Source organism: Podarcis gaigeae, assembly GCF_964106915.1.
Source record: "Podarcis gaigeae genome assembly, chromosome: 15".
Taxonomy (NCBI): Eukaryota; Metazoa; Chordata; class Lepidosauria; order Squamata; family Lacertidae; genus Podarcis; species Podarcis gaigeae.
This window is the reverse complement of record NC_139692.1, coordinates 23,146,500-23,165,963: the sequence shown is the minus strand read 5'-3', so window position 1 is coordinate 23,165,963 and position 19,464 is coordinate 23,146,500. Positions and strand designations below refer to the sequence as shown.

Below are 19,464 nucleotides of genomic sequence, written 5' to 3'. Positions count from 1 at the left end.
AGTCACTGCAAAGTTATATCCTGGAAATAAAGGCTATCAATGACTACTAGGCATGATGACAAGGTTCTCTCTCCACTGTTGGAGGCAGTATGCCTCTGAATGCCAATGAAGGGATCCAGGGATAGATTCACTATGAAAATGAAAAAAAAATTAAGCTTCAGGGACACTAATCCCAGAGGGGCTCCAGAAGTGACTTTAATCCACATTGCTTAAAAAATTGGGTCTGGTAGACCCAATTTCATCATTTTATGATGCATCATGCATGTATATAACATTTCTCTAATTTTCATCCCCCAAACTATAAGCCATTGGAAATTTTGATTCACTTTATTTACTTTGATATGGGATATAATCCAGTATAACAATTTTAATCAAAATATGAGATGTTCATGTGTGTGTGTGTATGCTGATTCTTGTGGAACAACCCCATTGAAGAAGATAGCAGTGGCTACCCAGACCTCGTTGCTGGTTATGAAGGGGCCCCCATAACAACTCAAGCTTCAGGGCCCCATAAATGTAGTTTGCTAGTGCTGGGATCAGACCAATGGCCCACCCAGTCCAGCATCCTGTTTGCACAGTGGCCAACCAGATGCCTGCAAGCAGGACCCGAGCACAAGAGCATCCTACCATCTTGTGGTTTCAAGCAAGCATTACTGCTCCTCAGAGACAGGAGGACAGGAGTTGACAGTCATCTTTCAGGAGTTGCTAGAGCAGCCTTTCTCAACCTGTGGGTCCCCAGTTGTTGTTGAACTACAACTCCCATCCTCCCTGAGCTCTGGCCTTGCTAGCCAGGGGTGATGGGAGTTGTAGTCCAACAACATCTGGGGACCCACAGGTCTGCTAGAGGATGCTAGAGGATGCCAGTCCCTCAAAGGCGGTCCTGTCCTTTGCTCCCCAGAAGAATTAGCCATGAATTTACATCTCCATCGACCTATTCTCTTTCCGCTCCCTTGCCCAACGTCCTCAACCCCTTGAAGCATTTGTCATCTCCCCATCATAAATGGAGAGCTGCTTGGCTCTCAGGTGCAATGTGACCCCAGTTCAATATCTAATGGAAGTTAAAACCCAAAGGTTTCACTGACAGTGGCTGAATTTGTATCAGTAGCAGTGAGAACAAGAGAAAAACTCACCACCTAAAAGGCTAACCTGAGATTGTTGTGGTTTCTATGTTCTACTTCTCCATCTGTTTTGTTCTGACATTTGTATGTATTGCATCCTTTCTCAATTCTGGTCGACAGACTGTAATAAATTGATTCAGTGTCGCTGCGTTAACTCACCAGCACGGTGTGCTTGTAGGCCCGGTGGATAATGATGTTGTAACTGAAGACCTCCACTTCCACCTGCTTCACCCACAAGGCCAGGGAAGGATCCCGATCCTCATTCTTGGCAGTGACCGTAAACTCGGGGAAGGTTTCCAACCTCTCTGACCTCTGCCGGGAGATGGTGGTGCAGAGGACCAGAGGGCAGCTGCTCTGAAAATCGAAAGCAAACCCATCAAAGGTCAAGTAATGGCCGTAGCCAGAGACAATGCAGGAGGCGTCGGTGCGAGCCTGGCAGTAATAAAGGCCGCTCTCCTCCATGCAGTACTCATCCTCTTTGCAGGGGATGTTCTCGCAGTGCACGCTGTTGTCGGAGCCGTTGCAGTAGCAGAAATACTGGCAGTCAATGTCCATCCAGAAGGACTGGTTGGTGGAGAGCTGGTGGCCTTCAAAGCTGCAGCCGCACTCAGTCCTGGGAATGCACTGGGTGCCCCGGAGGGCAAAGCCATCGTCACATTGACAGCCCTCCGTGCAGGTGTCCAGGCAGATGGGACCCATCCCTAGGCTTTCGCAGGACTCTGAACAGGTCATGCACTCCTCAAAGTGGCTGTTCTCCGGGCAGGTGAGAGCTGGAGCAAGACAAAAAAGGGGGGAAGCACAAGTTCAGCTGGCAGCCAGCCACTTTCTCTTGAAGTCCTGCCATGCTGTGCCTCGACATTAGATAGATAAACTTTATTTGCATTAGCCAACGGCCGTAGCAACATAAAACAAGCAATATATACAATTAAAAAACAACAACAATGGATAAAAAGGACCATCAAATGACCAAGACCAAATAGCAGCCCTTAATGTGAGGGTGATCTGGCTGTGACATCTGCCTCGACATCGTAGCATGGCTCAGGGTAGAAAAGCAATGAAAAACTCAGGAGATAGGAGTTAGTTCCGATCCTGAATTACCTTCCCGGCTTCTACACCTAAGGGCTTACCCACTCTTACCTTTTGCCCCTCTCTTTCCAGTCACAGGTCCATGCTTAAAAGTTCCTTGTCTGAGCATTTCTGTTTTCATCCTGGAGCTTTTCCTGTGAAAACCCGCCACTCAGTGCACAATCGGAGCAAACATCAATTCAGGTTGTTTTTCCCCCCAGATTGCCGTTTGCTCCAATTGAACTTTAAAGAGCAGGTTTTTGCAAGGAAAGCTCTGGGGCAAAAATTAAATTAAGATAAGTGTTCAGACACAGAGCCTGTAAAGAGCAGAGGAAAGGTAAGTTTGGATAAACCCTTAGTCTTGTCCGGGTCTAGACAGGACTGTGTGTTTTGCACCTATCTGCAAGGAAATCCTGTAATGAGCATAGGTGTCAATGTCTTTAGAATCCCAAATTGCTGTTTAAATTGGGGGGAAAGCTACATTCTAGTCCTTATGCTTTTGAACAGAAGCCTGGAAATGGATGCAGGCAAGGTTAATTCCCGAAAAACATAAACAAAAAGTCAGCACAGGCTTAAAAATTCAACAAGCCGAGCACACCTGTCAAAGATATCAGGGTGAGGTTTAAAACCATTCTGCTTCTCTGGGAGCTCATAATCACAGGCTCCAGACCAGAGCTATTCATCCCTCTCTCCTTTTTTGAGCAGAAGGATATGGGCTGTCAGGTCTAACTAAGGCCAATCACTCTGGGCTCAGTCTTGCCCAGCCCCTCCTCTATACAGTCCTAGCGATCAGGGCTGGTCAATTGTTTGCTCAAGTGCTTTGTAGTATAAATGCCCTGGATGTGTCATGTGCATTCCCATTTTCAAACTAAGCAAGAAAGGTGCATACACAAGCCTCTCTCCATGGCAATCTGTCAGGCGTTCTTTAGGTGTGATTCCTGCATTGCAGGGAGTCCCTCCCAACTCTACAATTCTATGGTTCCATGAACAGTTTCCCCCATGGCTGGGTGGGGTTGGGGGTTATAATCAGGATCATACAATGAAACTGATTCAGGACAGGCAAAAGGAAACCCTAGTTTAACATACTTAACCTTTGGAACTCACTGCCCCATGATGGGGTGGTCACCAGTTTACAAGGCTTTAAAAGGGAGTTAGATTTCTCCTCCATTCATTTGCCCATCAGTGGATATTAGATTAAACAGGGACTGCCATGTTCAGAGCCAGTATACCTCTAAGAGGTCTGATTCTCTTCCCTTTCTTCCTTCCTGCTTTGTGTGTGTCAGGAGGAAGGATCCTTGACCCTCTGCACTAGTTTGGTAGCTACAAATTGCTCTTGAACTTGATGCTGTAATGTTCAGCAATTTAGAAACCCGAGGGAAGTTGGGATAGCCTAGGATGCTTTCAGCTAAATCCTCCGGAGGGAGTTTTATTAGGGGAGAGACAATGCAAAGCCTTGCAATATTACTGCATGGCTTTATTCTTATTCAAGCTGCTTTATTAGTTTCTTTGTCAATTATTGTCATTCAAATTGTCATTGTGTTGCATTGCCTTGTTTAGTATCCTTTCAGCTTTGTGCTACATTACACAGCCTTGGGCTAGATGGAGTTTCCTTCCTGTTTACCCTGTTATTTCTTCCTCTCTTTTTCCTGCATATCAATATGCTGTTAAATGCCCTCTCCCCTTCTGAGGTTTCCAGCAGCTGGTGTTCAGAAGCATTACTCCTTCTGACCGTGGAGGCAGAGCATGGTATCATGACTGGTAGTCATTGATAGCCTTTTCCTCCATGAAGTTGTCCAATCCCCGTTTAAAGTCATCCAGGTTCATGGCCATCACTGCCTCTTCTGTGAGTGCGTTCCATAGTTTAACTATCAGGAACCTGTGGCCCTTCTTACTGGTTCAGCTTTATCCACTTGGGTGCTGAATATCAGCAGACCCACAAATGTTGGGAATGAACTAGGTCTGTTGCTTTTAAGCCCTGCTTTAGGGTTTTCTGGAGGCATCTGATTGGCCACCATGAGAAGGAGAGGGCTGGACTAGATGGAGGCCTGGTCTGATCCAGGAGGGCTCTTCTTATGTAGGTGGTTTCGAGAGAGGAAACCAGGTTTCTGAAACTCCCTTTTACATACTATGATTAAAAGGGTCCTTAGTCCTGTCCATTCACTTCAGTGAGTCTACTCTGAGCAGGAAAAGCATTGGATAGAGCTCTGCACTTCAGTAAAGGGCCGCTCAGTGGCCTAGTTTTGTACAAAATGCTAACTGGTTTTTTGTTTAGCCAAAGTGTGGTCTGAGTGTCCAAACCCAGCTCTGGCAACAAACCATGATTCTGGCAACAAATCACAATGTGAAACAGTTCCCTAACTGTGACTTCTTTTAACTCTGGTTTCAAGTTCGTAAGATGATTTGTGGGTTGTTGTTGTTTTAAAAAAAGCTTAGTTAAAACAAGCCATAGTTTAGCATTATGTATGACTGCACCCTTAAAATATTCACAGACTTCTGAGTTTGTGTGAAAGCTCATCGTGTGAAAGCCTGCCAAATCTCAAATTCCACGTCCTTCCATTTGCATCAACTCGCCTAAGCCTTCTTGAGCTTCCGCAGTGTGAACTTCCTACATCTGCCTTTAGATTATGATAATAATACCACTGTCAGCAAGAATATTACCATAGCTAAACAACTCCCCCCCCCCCAACCGTCTCGCTCATTCAAATTAGCCTCTGTTGTTACAGCTTAAGTCGGGATCCCTACTGCAATTCAAGAACACGGCGCAATAAAACTCCTGATGTCTCTTAGAACACATTCTATGAAAATTACTTAATTAAGAAAGTGCATCTAGAGGCAAAAAGCAACGAGAGAGAGAGAGAGAGAGAGAGAGAGAGAGAGAGAGAGAGAGAACACCTCAGGCACAAAGGTAATGCTTTTGCAACACTGTTTTAATCTATATTTTACATAGTTGGGTGAAATGTATTATGATGGGTGGGATTGGGGGATGTATTTTGCAGGTATGTGTGTGACATACTTGAATCCTGTTATGGGTCCCAGGTTCTCATGTCTGGGAGGTGGAGAGGCAGCCTTCCTTGGGTGGGGTTGGACTCTCCTAAAAGGAGCAGGTTTGCACTGTGGGGGTGCTCCTGGTTTCAACACTGTGGCTGGAGGCTCAAGAGGCCTCAGTGACTAGAAGGGCCTTTTATATATATATATATAAAGCTCCAGCTGGTTCTCCAGCTACGACCCGTTTTTGTTAGAGATCACTATACTCTACGCATTGGAACCTTCAAAGTTGGATTATTATGATGTGCTCTACGTGGAGCTATCCCTGAAGACGACTGGGAAATTCCAGTTAGCTCAAAATGCAGCAGCCAAATTCCTGGCTGGGTTTCCACCTACATCTCATATAAACCCTGTTTCAAAACTGGTTGCCAGTTCATTTCCGGGCCAATTCAAGGTACTCACATTGTTGTTTAAAGTCCTAAATGACTCAGGCCCCCAATATCTGAAAAACCACCATTCTTTTCTACAGACTCTCTTGGGTGCTGAAACTGGCAGAGGGAGCCTTCTTGGTTACCTTCAGAAGCTCAGGTGACTGTGGCCCAGGAGAGGGTCTTCTCTGTGGTGGCCCCTAAGCTGCAGAACTCTCTCCCCAGAAAGGTCTGCCTGGCACCTTCATTATACAGCTTCTGGAGAATGCTGCCCCTGGTTTTTGACACTTGAGGTGTATGATTTGAGGACCCGTCTTATTTTTTATTATTGTAAGTTGTTTAAAAATGTTTTTAATATTGTGTTTTAATGTTGCAACCTGCCCTGGGGGCCTTAGGGTGAAGGATGGGAAATAAATAAATACAATACAGTGGTACCTCACGTTAAGAACTTAATTCGTTCTGGAGGTCCGTTCTTAACCTGAAACTGTTCTTAACCTGAGGTACTTTTTAGCTAATGGGGCCTCCCGTTGCTGCTGCATTGCCGCTGCACAATTTCTGTTCTCATCCTGAAGCAAAGTTCTTAACCTGAGGTACTATTTCTGGGCTAGCAGAGTCTGTAACCTGAAGTGTCTGTAACCTGAGGTACCACTGTACAATACACTGAGCCTTTACGGATAAAAGGTACACACTGAATGGCAGGACTCAAAGGACCACATATAAGCCTTTGAGCACACAATGCAAGCTCCTTAGATCTTAAGCTGTATAAAAGAAATAATCCATGAAGACTAGTAATTTACTTTTTAAAAAATGGAACCCAGGTTTTAAGGGACTCGTGGAGGTCTGCTCAAATGGCCACACCTTTGACAAAAAGGTGCATGCACTGACTTACGGCAAAAGTCAAAGCTTCTCCACGGACCGACGTCCACTTCTGCATTCTTGCAGGCGCTGGCATACCGGGCTACTGAGTCACAGAGCTCTGACTGGTTCCCCCCACTCTGGCACAGGCGGAAGAGGCAGGTCCGATAGTAAGCAGAGACATTCACCACTGAGTGGCACTCCAGGAAGGAGCTGTTGGTGGGATCGTTGATGATGCCACATTTCGATCGGCTCCGGTAGTCCTTCAGGAGCTCCGAATCGTTGTTGCAGGCCTTGAGAAGGTCGCCACACTCCCCGTTGCAAATCTCATTGAAGGTTGTCCAGCTGTCCAGGAAAACCGCCAGGTTGTCCGTGCACTTCCGGTTAGGGAAGCAGAATTCGTCACTGCTGTTGCCGTTGAAAAAGCCACAGAGGCCCCCAGTGCAGTTGAAATAGATAGTTGAGAGGCGTATCTCCAGCATGCCAGAGTCCAAGTACAGGATATGTATGAGCCCTTCGGACTCAACCACGGTCCCGTTTTTGCTGCGGTAGATTTCCAGTTGGCCGGAAGGATGGAAATATGGAAGCTCCATTTCATATCCATTCACCTGCAAAAAGGGTGGGGGAAGAACAAATGAATGAATGACGAGGAAAGCTGATGAGATGAGCAAGTGGTGCCTAGGGTCCATTGGGAATGGGAGGGTGAAAAGCAGGGAGGCCAACAGTAGGTGGCGCCAGAGCCAAGGACAGGCTAAGCTAACAAAGGTTCATCCACATTTCCTCTTGTTCTTGGTATTTATTACCCCCGCTATGCAAAAATCTCCAAATGAATTCGAACTTCAATGTCTAAAATCCCTGGTAGAGGACAAGGATCCTGAGATCACGTTAAGGGTAGCCAAATTTTGTGCGATTGCCATAAAACTTAGGGAACAAGCTGTGCTATCATAATGATTAAGGTTTTAAATGATAATTTTAGGTTATATGTTAGTGACTAAGTTTTAATTTATATATATTTTTAACTGTTGCTATATCTATATTGTCCCTGTTATACCTAATTGCAAATTCAAATGTATCCCTATCGTGTTTTATGACTTCCTTGATATTGTATGTGGGCTGGAACTGGTCTGTGACCGAAATAATAAAATTCATTCATTCACTCTTGTTCTGCTGCTTTCCTCTGGGGAAAACCACTCTTTAGCGCCCATTTGGAGCAAACAGCAATTGGGTTTTCTGCTGTGGCTCAGTAGCAGAGCACCTCTTTGCATGCAGAGGAACCCGGGTTCAATCCCTGACATGTCCAGGTAGGGCTGAGAGAGGACTCCTGTCTGAAACCCTGGAGAGCTGCTGCCAGCCAGAGCAGACGATACTGCACTAAATGAACCAATGGTCTAACTCAGTGTAAGGTATCTTCTTGTGTCCCAATGTTCCATCAACATCCCTACTCCTGTATTTACGCCTCTTGGCTTAATTGATTCCTGGCCTTTCCCTCCCTTTCTTCTCTTCAAAACTGTTGAAATGTGCATTGGAAAGTCCTTGGGCAAGGAAGAACAGGGCTGGCTGTGTCTACCCAAGCTATTCTCTTCTTCTTAGGGGCTCTGGGGTTCAGCAATAGGTTTGGGATGTGGGTAGCTGAATGACAATGCTAGCCAATTGACTACTGGCTTTGCTGAGTGGTAGACTACCTTTGAACATGGGGGTTTCTTATAGCCATCATGGGTAGTAGCTATATGGACTGTCCTTGAAAAGGCCTAATCCCAAAGATGTGGGATTGGTGCAGTAATACGGTGATCTGTAAGGGCTCTTTGATGCAAAGAAATCACAAGGAGTTCTTCAAATAAACCATCCCACTCTCTTAATTCATGGGTAGGCAAACTAAGGCCCGGGGGCTGGATCCAGCCCAATCGCCTTCTAAATCCAGCCCATGGACAGTCCAGGAATCAGTATGTTTTTACATGACTAGAATGTGTGCTTTTATTTAAAATGCATATCTGGGTTATTTGTGGGGCATAGGAATTCATTCATTTCTTCTTCTTCAAAATAATAGTCCAGCCCTCCACAAGGTCTGAGGGACATTGGACCGGCCCCCTGCTGAAAAAGTGTGCTGACCCCTGCATCTAATTTTTGGGAAGTGATTTGCTCCTGTGGTTGTTGCAGAGCAAACCATTCTAGGCACTTGCACCCCTGATATTTTAAAACAAACAAATCTGAGATGATCACAGTATGCAGGTCAGAGACGCTTGATCTGACAGAGGTGTGTGTGAGACACATTGATCTGCAGATGCAGACATCCAGTGTGTAAACATGCATTTGTTGGAATGAACAGGGGGTGGGGGGTGGAAAGAAGCAGGGATGGAGTCTGACTACTAAGCGTGGGTTTGCAAAATCAGTTTTTACAGCAAAATGTCATCACAAAATGTCACCACCAGATTGACGAAAAGGTGAATTTGTTTTTATAATATCTCTCCTCTGCTTCCTATCACACATTAGCAGTGCTCATACATGCAAGCAAATCGTGTGAGACAGGTTTGAAGGTGCTGTTTGTGCTGAAAACTGCTTTAAATAAATTGTCCAGCGCGAACGCTTGCTAAAGCACACATCCTTCCACCAGGTGGCAGTGTTGCCTATGCGCATGAGCCTAGGATGTAGAGAGGAGTTTCCCAGTGTTCAAGCCAGTGGGCAGAGGCACTACTGCCTGGGACAGGTAAATCCATCTTGCTCCTGTCTCAGTCCAGAAAGTCTGTCAGGTTTCTGTACGGCTTTGGAAGCCTGCAAAATTTAGGGAGGGGGTTGAAAATAAAACTCATAATATCTCTATGTTGTGACTACAACCTGGGATATTGTATATACAGTTCTCGTCAGCTCACCTCAAAAAGGATATTGTAGAGCTGGAAAAAGTTTAGAAAAGAACGATCAAGGGGATACTCCCCTAGGAGGAAAAGTGACTAGGCTTCAGGCTTATTAGTTTGGGGGGGGGGAAAGGTGAGTCTGGGGCAGGGACATGATAGAGGTGAATAGGATTGTGTGGAGATATGTTTGGGTCTGTCTTTTAGGATACTAAAACCTGGGAACATCTAGTGATCTTGAGTGTTAGAAGATTCAGAACTTCTTCACACGACACATAGTTAAACTATGAAATTTGCTCCTGCAGGAGGCAGTTATGCCTACAAACTTGGATGGCTCTAAAAGACAAATTCACTAAGGATAAGGCTACCCCTTCTCCTTCAGTTTCCAGTAACTGGTATTCAAGAAGCATTGCTGCTTCCAGCTGCGGTGGCAGAGGATAGCCATTGTGGCTAGTAGCCACTGACAGCCTTTATCCTTCATGAATTTGTCCAATAATCTTTCAAAGCCATTCAGGTTGGTGGCCGTCGCTGCTTCATGTGGAAGGGAAGTTTCATGTGGAAGTGAGTTCCATATTTAGGGGGCTCCACACTCTCTTCCTACAGTCCTGACTGAAGTTGCCTAAAATTTCATATTTTACATTTATGATTTGACATTCAAACATAAAATACAAAAAATAAATATTGAATTATCTGAATTCTCTGGCCTCCTTCCTCCCCTCCGTGGAGTCCACCAACATTTTCTTCTCCATCTCATACCATTTTCTATTTATCTATATAACTCAAATTTTAACCATAGTCAAAGTTGCCTAAACTTTCTGCTATTTATATATTTTTAAAGCTGCATGTAAATTTCGCTCATGCAGATAACACCATCTCTCCCTTCCTCCCTCTCTATATATCTGTCTTTTTAAGAGAGACACAATTATTTTAACTGTGAGCAGCACAGCGTCAAGCTGAGGTTGTTTGATCACTCATGTAAACTCATTTTGTGTCTTCCGTCATTAGTGTTAACACTGCCTGATAAAATGCGTATCTGGGGGAGAATGTCAGCAGCGGGTGTAGCTAATGAGACACTGCATTTCCTATCACAGATGATCCTCCGTCTTGGCAGGATTAAGAAAAGAACCAACTCTTGTTTTCATCAGGCAGCCAAGACAGGGGGGTAGATGACACGTTCAGTATGAACACACTTGTTATTATTGCTAAGCATTGTTTTGCTGGCTTGGAAGACCTGCATTTTAACCACTGGCTCAGCATCTGAGTGGATATTAGCAAACAATCACATATTTGCAGTACACAATGAATGTTATATTCAGTTCCACCAGAACTCTTTGCTCTGCTATGTCAGGCTGTGGATCTATCCAGGCCAAGAGTGGGGAAACTTTTGGGCCCGATCCAGGCTTGATTATTGTAACTCACTCTATGTGGGTCTGCCCTTGAGACTGACCCAGAAACTCCAGCGGGTGCAGAGTGCTGCAGCGAGACTCCTTACGGGGTCCTCGCCGTGGGATCACATTCACCCAGTGCTATACCAGCTGCACTGGCTCCCGGCGGAGTACAGGATCAGGTTTAAGGTGCTGGTTCTAACCTTTAAAGCCCTATACGGCCCAGGACCCTCGTACCTACAGGACCGCCTCTCCTGGTATGTCCCACGGAGGACCTTATGGTCTTCAAATAAAAACATCTTGGAGATCCCGGGCCACAGGGGGGTTAGGCTGGCCTCAACCAGAGCCAGGGCTTTTTCGGCCGTGGCCCCGATCTGGTGGAATGCTCTGTCACAAGAGACTAGGGCCCTGCAGGACTTGACATCTTTCCGCAGGGCCTGCAAGACAGAGCTGTTCCACCAGGCCTTTGGCCAAGGCACAGTCTGACCCCCTCCTTCTGTAATCCTCATAGAACTCTAGCCCAATGTTTCCCATTAATTTGATTCTGAATTGATTATAGAATGTATTTCAATTACTTGACTGTGATTTTATATAAACGGTGCCACTTTTACTGTTGTTAGCTGCTCTGAGCCCCAGCTTTGGCTGGGGAGGCTGGGATATAAATAAGATTTTATTATTATTATATTATTATTATTATCAGGATCAGCCTTGCGGGCCACGTTTGACAAGTGGGCACAGCTGCCTAAATGTCAAAATCCACTGTGCTTACTCCGAGGCTTAAAAGTGAACCAGGAAGAGACCAGCAAAGTTTTTTCCACATCTCCCCATGTTTCCTCTTTAAGTCTCTAAGATCAGGGACTTAAAGATGGGAAGGTGGGGAAACCCCCAGACTGCATTTAGGGGGCACATAAGGGGAGGACAGTAGGACCCTGGGAGATCAGGGTTCAAATCCCCACTCAGCTCTGAAGTTCACTGGAAGACCTTCCACCAAAAGAATCTACTGAGCATTGACACAAGCCAGTACCTTGATTTCAGAGTTGTCTACGCCTCCAATTTTGACTTCCTGGCTGGCAAGATGGATGATCAAGCTCCGAAGCCAGTCAAGACTTGATTCTGGTTTCTTTTTGCTGATGTCCACTTCCAGAAAGCTGGGTCTGTCCGGGCAGGTTTTGACCAGCGTGTAGGAGTTGTCTGGGGGGTAAGCGAACGTGACGCCGTCAAAGGTATGCAACACCTGATCCTGGGAGACCAGACACAACGTCTCCCTCTTGGGATAGCAGCCCTGGTAGCCATTTTCCACAGCACAGACCTCTCCTTCTTGGCAGGAGGAGTTGAAGCAGGTGACCTCCCCTCCGTCCTCGCACCAACACTGCACCGTGCAGTCCACCGAGGCCCAGAACGACTCTCCGATGGCATGGTACTGGCCATCCACATCACAGCCGCACTGGTGGATCGGGACGCACAGGTCTGTGCTGAGGACGTAGCCCTCGTTGCAGTCACAGCCTTCGGTGCAAGGGGAGGTGCAGGTCAGGGGGGCAGTGAGGTCCGAGCAGGTGGCCGGGCAGCTGCTGGTACACACAGAGTAGTGGCTGGACTCTGGACACTGCACAGCAGCAGCTGGAAGAAGCAGACAAGGGACATTGATTGATTTAGCCAGTTCATTTATTGCATTCATAGCCAACCTTTTTCTCCAAGGAGCTCACAGGTGGGACACATGGTTCCTCTTCTTCCACACACAACAATTCTGCAAGGTAGGGTAGGTTGAGAGTGAGTGACTGGCCTGGTGAGCTTCATGGCTGAGTGGGGATTCAAACCCTGGTTTCCCAGGCCAGAGCCCAACACTCTAACCACTACACCACACAGGCTGTCATTTAGCTTAAGAACATAACCAGAGCCTTGCTGGATCAGAGGCCAATGGTCCATCTAGTCCAGCAACTGGATGCCCATTCCAAGCCCACAAGCAGAACCTGAGCACAGCACCACTGTCCTCATTTGTGAGTCCCAGTGACTGGCTTTCAGAGCACCGCCTCTGACAGTGGAGATGGAACATAACCTTTATGGCCGGTAGCCATTCCTAGCTTTATCCTCCATGATAGCTCCTGGGGTTGTGCTGTCTGGGGCTGATGGGAGCTGTGGTCCAAAACAGATGGTCTAATAATCCCTTACTTACGCAACCAATCACTGCATCCTCTTAGGAGTCTCGTTCTGCATTATGTCAAAATTGGCCCAACAATGTGGCAGCCTTTGGAACTCCCTGCCACACAAGCACTCCTCTATTGGCTTTCTGGTGCCTGGTAAAGGAGTTCCCCTTTCAGCAAGCCTTCCAAGTGGAGAACTATATCCCCAGTTTGTACTTGTATGGGATTTTGAAACGAATTGCTGCTGTTGTTTTGAACTGTGTTTACATATTTAATTGTGATTTAATCAGTACTATTTTTCTAGAAAAAAGGGTGCCGGAACGCACCATGAACGCCTCCCTCATTCTCTTAGAATGGCAAAGGCGTCCGGCTGAGAGGTGCCGGAAATGAATTTCAGTGAGCTCTGGCTAAAAAAAAAAGCCATGTGTTCTGTTTTTTTTTAAAAAAATGTGAAAGCTGTGTTATTCGTGCAGGGGGTTGGACTGAATGACCTTTGGAGTCCCTTCCAACTCTGCAATTCTATGGTTCTATGATTATACTGTGTGTACTGATTATATTGTCGATCACTTTGGAATGGCTCACGGGAAGCGATTAATAAATGACATTAATCATCATCACATCTGCAAGGCATCAGCTTTTATAAGGCTCTCTTAAGCTAGCAGATGGTTATACCTGAGACACATATCAGTGCTAGTCCAACTCAGAGAAGACCCTGCCTGAAACCCTGGAGAGCTGCTGCCAGTCAGTGCAGGCAATATTTAGCTAGATGCATCAGTATAAGGCAGCTTCCTCTGTTCACAGTTCCTTTTCCTTTTCTGAGTTGGGCAGGTGCAAATCAAGATGAAATCGGCTGAATGATGCAGGTGACAAACGAGAGAGGGAGAGGCAAGCCAGTACAGATGCCCCCAATTTATCCAAGCCCCAAATGTCAGCCGTAAATCGCACCGTGTCTCTCACGCGAATTCAACGTGGGCACTTAAATTCCTTCCACCGACCCAGCATTGAATTCCACCCAGGGAGCAAAGAACAAGCTTGAGTGGTTTTGCTTCTGCTTGTCCTTTGCTCGCTGCTCCTTAGTTACTTCAAGTGTCCCTTTGTCTTTTCTTGGATTGTAAACAGGGAGAGGGCTGAATCAGCTTTCATGGCAACAATGCTTACTTGAATCCCAGCCCCTCTTGGCTCTTCTGTGTTAAGCTCATTCAGTGTTTGGATGGAGAGCTTTCCCCCCCCCCTTCCCCCCATTGCTCCCATCAACGTTTCTTGAAGGCTGCTGAAACCGCAGCTCTTCTCAGAAAGGGAATCCAAAGTTAACCTTACATTCCTTACCCTCAAGCCTGGGTACAAGTAACTGCTCTGTGACACAGCCACTTGCTCTGTCCTCGCCTCTCCTTTTCCTGTGTATGTGGTGAAGAGCCTTGTTGAGCAACGGATTGTTATGATGTGTGCTGCTTGGAAGGGTGAATAACAAAGCAATATGGAAATGTCTTAAGTGAAGAAATCTAAATGTGCATCGAGGGCACTAGATCAGTTCGGCGTTAACATGCATGCCAGAGAGTGGTGGAAGACTCCAATTTTCTTGTCAGCCTGTCAGTTTTTCTCCACAAACACAGCAATGCTGATTGGGGACAAAGAAGGGTAGAGTGAAATCTGTGGAACTCACTCCCACAGGAGGCAGCGATGGCCACGAGCTTTGTGGGCTTTACAAAAGGATTAGACAAATTCATGGAGGAGATGGCTAGCAATAGCTGTCTGCCTTCACTGTTGGAGGCTTTCTGCCTTTGAATTAACTTGGGGTCATAGATGGGCAAGGGACGCAGGTGGCACTGTGGGTTAAACCACAGAGCCTTGCTGATCAGAAGGTTGGCGGTTTGAATCCCCGCGACGGGGTGAGCTCCCGTTGCTCGGTCCCTGCTCCTGCCAACCTAGCAGTTTGAAAGCATGTCAAAGTGCAAGTACATAAATAGGTACCACTCCGGCGGGAAGGTAAACAGCGTTTCCGTGCGCTGCTCTGGTTCGCCAGAAGCGGCTTAGTCATGCTGGCCACATGACCCAGAAGCTGTACGCCGGCTCCCTTGGCCAATAAAGCGAGATGAGCACCGCAACCCCAGAGTCGGTCACAACTGGACCTAATGGTCAGGGGTCCCTTTACCTTTACCTTTACCATAGATGGGCAGAATGCTGTTTCACCCCCTTGCAGGCTTCCCACAAGCATCTGGTCAGTCTAGGATTTCCCAAACTTGGGTTTCCAGCTGTTTTTGGACTACAACTCCATCATCCCTAGCTAGCAGGACCAGTGGTCAGGGATGATGGGAATCATTGTCCAAAAACAGCTGAAGACCCAAATTTGGGAAACCCTGGGTTGCTCACCTTGAGAACAAGAAGGTAGAATAAATGGGCCATTGGCCTGATCTAGCATGGCTTGTCCAATGTTCTTATCTTGTTAAATGTGGGTTTGTACCCAATGCTACTCAGAGAAGACTCATCAAAGTTAATGGACATGACTAGCTTAGGTCCATTAATTTCAGTGGGTCTATGATGAGTAGGACTTAGTCGGGGACATACCTTCTTTTGCACCAGTGGCCCTGCTTCTTCATCTTTTTACAAAAATAAATAAATCACAAATTGACGAGATGTGAAGAACTGAACTGAAGATTGGGAAAACGAGGAACTGAGAGAAATGGAAATCAACAAATCTACCCATTCCTTGGGATGATGGGAGTTGTAGTCCAAGAAGGGCCCCTGTTCCCATCTTGTTTTGCATCTTTCTGAAGCTTCATTGTATGCCCACTTACCGCATCCTGTCTGTGCTCTCCACTCTCCGATGGGGATGCCAAGGGCTTGGCAAACCAAGGCGTAAGCCTGAATCGCTTGGCAGAGCCCTCCGGTGCCGTTATCTCGGATGCTACACAGGTCGTAAACACAGCTGTGGACAAAAGCTGTAGGGTCAACGATGGCGCCACATTCCCAGAGAGGACCTCCAGTTTTGTTGATAAAGCCACAGTGCTCGGGGCCAAAATAGAGGGACTCGGTCGCTGCATCGCAAAGGCTGCAGTTGTCTAAGCAGCCTGGGGAGCACTTCCATTCAGGGTGATAGACACGCCAGCTTTCCCCCAGATCCAGCACCGACGTGGCCATTTTCCCATCCGAGCGCAGCACATCATCCTCAGGGTTCTTGTTGTAGTTCCCGCAGAGACCACATGTGGCATTGATGTAGGAGCCTGGGACAGAAATAGCAGCATAATGGTCTCCATCGTAGGTCACTAAGAGCCCAAAGTCTGTTTCTACCGCTGTCGACAAACCACTCTGGTAGATTTTTATGGCCCCCAGTTCCAGAAAAACGGGTAGAGACATAACCAAGTCGTCTATCTGCAGTATGGGTACAAAATACAAAACATTGTTTTCTTTTATTTAAAAATAGAATAAATAAATAAATAAATAAATAGGGGTGGGGAGACATAGGGAGAGGGGGAGAGAGAGAGAGGAAAAGAGTGACCTGGACAAGAATTGACCAAATCTGGATTACAAGAGGGATGGCACCTAAGATCCGGAAGGTGGAAATCTGCCCAAAAATTTGCGCCGACCATAACCCTGTGAGAATGGACATGAAATTAACACCGATTGGTTCCTTTAGATGGAGAATGAATGACACTTTGTTCAGGGATCCTGAAATTATTAAGAAGGCCCAAAAAATCATGAAAGATTATTTTGAAATAAACTTGAAGATAACTGTGGAAAAAAGAGTAATCTGGGATGCAAGTAAAGCCGTTATGAGAGGTTTTTTGATTCAACAAAATGCTATAAAGAGGAGACTTCAAGAGGAAAGAAAAGAAAAGATTTTAGGAAAAATTCAAGAAGGAGAAAAGAGACTAAGGACTAAACCAAAGTCACAGGAGATTCTGCGAGAAATTAAATTACATCAGGCACAATATTTGAAATTGGTTAATCAGGATATAGAATGGAAGATTAAACAAATGAGACAAAAAACTTTTGAATCGGCTAATAAATGCGGAAAGCTGTTAGCGTGGCAGCTGAAGAAAAGACAAAAATTAAAAACTGTGACAAATTTTGAAGTAAATGGAAGGAATATACAAAACCCACAGGAGATTAAAGATTGTTTCCAGAGATACTTCAAACAACTGTATGCACAAGGGCCACAGAATGAGACCAAGATTGAGAAATTCTTAAAAACAAATGGATTACAAAATATATCTCAAGAGAATAAATTAATATTGAATGACAGAATTACTGAACAGGAGGTTGAAGGTGCCATTAAGAACCTGCAACTAGGCAAGTCTCCAGGCCCGGATGGGCTTTCCTCCAAATACTACAAAGTAATGAAAGATTATTTAATTCAACCATTAATGGAGGTTTGCAATGAAATTATGGAGGGGAAAAGAGCACCGGAGTCGTGGAAAGATGCTTATATCACGCTTATACCGAAAAATGAATTAGAAAAGACACAACTTAAGAACTACCGCCCCATATCCCTACTTAACGTGGATTACAAAATTTTTGCAGACATTTTATCTAAAAGATTAAAAAAAGTTCTAGCAGGAATTATACACAAAGATCAAGCAGGCTTTCTCCCAGGCAGAAATATGTTAAATAATACAAGGAATCTAATTGACATTTTGGAAAAACTACAAGTTAATATCAACACAAAAGCAGTATTGATATTCATTGATGCAGAGAAAGCCTTTGATAATATTTCTTGGAGTTTTATGAAGAAAAACCTGCAAGGGATGGGGGTGGGAGAAAGGTTTGGAAACGGTATAGGGGCGATTTACTCAGAACAAAAGGCAAAATTGATAGTGAACAATGCAGTTACAGAAGAAGTTAAGATAGAGAAAGGGACACAACAAGGCTGCCCAATTTCCCCTTTGCTTTTTATTTCAGTCCTGGAGGTCTTGCTGAACATGATTAGAAGGGACCAACAGATTCAAGGTATACAGGTCGGAGCCAAACATTACAAATTGAAAGCTTACGCAGATGACCTAGTCTTGACATTACAGGAGCCAATACCTAGTACTAGAAGAGCTTTGGAAATAATACAAGAATTTGGTCAGGTGGCAGGGTTTAAACTTAATAAATTAAAAACTATGGTTTTGGAGAAGAATTTAACACCAATGGAGAAGGAAAGGTTTCAGGGAGAAACAGGTTTAACAGTGGTGAAAAAAGTAAAATACCTAGGGGTGAATATGACTTCAAAGAATGTTAACTTATTCAAAGACAACTATGAAAAGTGTTGGTCTGAAGTGAAAAAAGACCTTGAAACGTGGACAAATCTAAAGCTTTCCTTACTGGGTAGAATAGCAGTTATCAAAATGAATGTATTGCCAAGATTGTTGTTTTTGTTTCAAACGTTACAAATAATTGACAAGATGGACTGTTTCAAGAAGTGGCAAAAAGAAATTTCTAGATTTGTCTGGCAGGGCAAAAAGCCCAGAATTAAATATAAAATTCTTACTGATGCAAAGGATAGAGGGGGGTTTGCCCTGCCGGACTTCAAACTATATTATGAGGCAGCAGCCTTTTGCTGGCTGAAGGAATGGCTACTTCTTGAGAATACAGACATTCTTGATTTGGAAGGACATGATAATGTTTTTGGATGGCATGCATACTTGTGATATGGTAAGGACAAAGCTCATAAGGCGTTTAAAAACCATATTGTCAGGAAAGCATTGTTTAATGTCTGGGTCAGATATAAAGATTTTTTGGAGAATAAAACCCCAAGGTGGCTTTCACCAATGGAGGCTAAGGCCTTGAAAAAACTTAATATGGGATCGAACTGGCCAAAATATTGGGAAATTTTGGAACAGGAAGGGGACAAACTGAAATTGCAGAGTTATGAGAAACTTAAAGATAAGGTGCAGGATTGGTTACATTACTTCCAAGTAAGAGAGGCCTATAATTCAGACAGGAAAAATGGCTTCCAGGTGGAAAAATTGAAGTTGGAAACAGAATTGTTAGAACCCAGTGCTAAGGTATTGTCGAGAATGTATAATCTGCTGTTGAAATGGAATACTGAGGATGAAACGGTTAAATCTGCTATGATAAAATGGGCACAAGATATTGGTCATAACATTATGTTTGCTGACTGGGAACGGTTGTGGACCACCCGTATGAAATTTACGGCATGTAATGCCTTAAGAGAAAATATTATGAAAATGATTTACAGGTGGTACATGACCCCAGTCAAGCTAGCAAAAATTTACCATTTGCCCGACAATAAATGTTGGAAATGCAAAGAAACGGAAGGAACATTCTTTCACCTTTGGTGGGCCTGCCCAAGGATCAAGGCTTTCTGGGAAATGATCTACAATGAACTGAAAAAAGTATTTAAGTATACTTTCTTAAAGAAACCAGAGGCCTTTCTCCTGGGTATGGTCGGCCAATTGGTGTCAAAGAACGATAGAACCTTTTTTATGTATGCTACAGCAGCAGCAAGAATACTCATCGCAAAGCACTGGAAGACACAAGATCTACCCACTCTGGAAGAATGGCAGACGCAAGTTATAGACTATATGGAACTGGCAGAAATGACCGGCAGAATCCGAGATCAAGGAGAAGAGCAGGTGGAAGAGGATTGGAAGAAGTTTAAAGTTTATCTACAAAAACATTGTAAAATTTATGAATGCTAAGGGCAT

The 19,464-nt window shown here is 45.0% G+C and overlaps 1 protein-coding gene across 2 annotated transcripts in view; it reads right to left on the bottom strand.

Moving 5' to 3' along the window:
- TECTA (tectorin alpha) overlaps positions 1-19,464 on the bottom strand; it is an 88,851-nt gene that overhangs the window by 37,304 nt on the left and 32,083 nt on the right. For both annotated transcript variants that reach the window (XR_014558240.1, XM_083713921.1), the window contains exons 7-10: positions 15,610-16,183; positions 11,704-12,296; positions 6,486-7,059; positions 1,278-1,888 (exon numbers count right to left, since the gene is read on the bottom strand). Coding sequence is in view for 1 of the 2 variants with exons in the window: in XM_083713921.1 (XP_083570047.1) it covers positions 1,278-1,888; positions 6,486-7,059; positions 11,704-12,296; positions 15,610-16,183 (2,352 nt within the window). In the remaining variant the exon portion in view is untranslated. The remainder of the gene's footprint in view (positions 1-1,277; positions 1,889-6,485; positions 7,060-11,703; positions 12,297-15,609; positions 16,184-19,464) is intronic.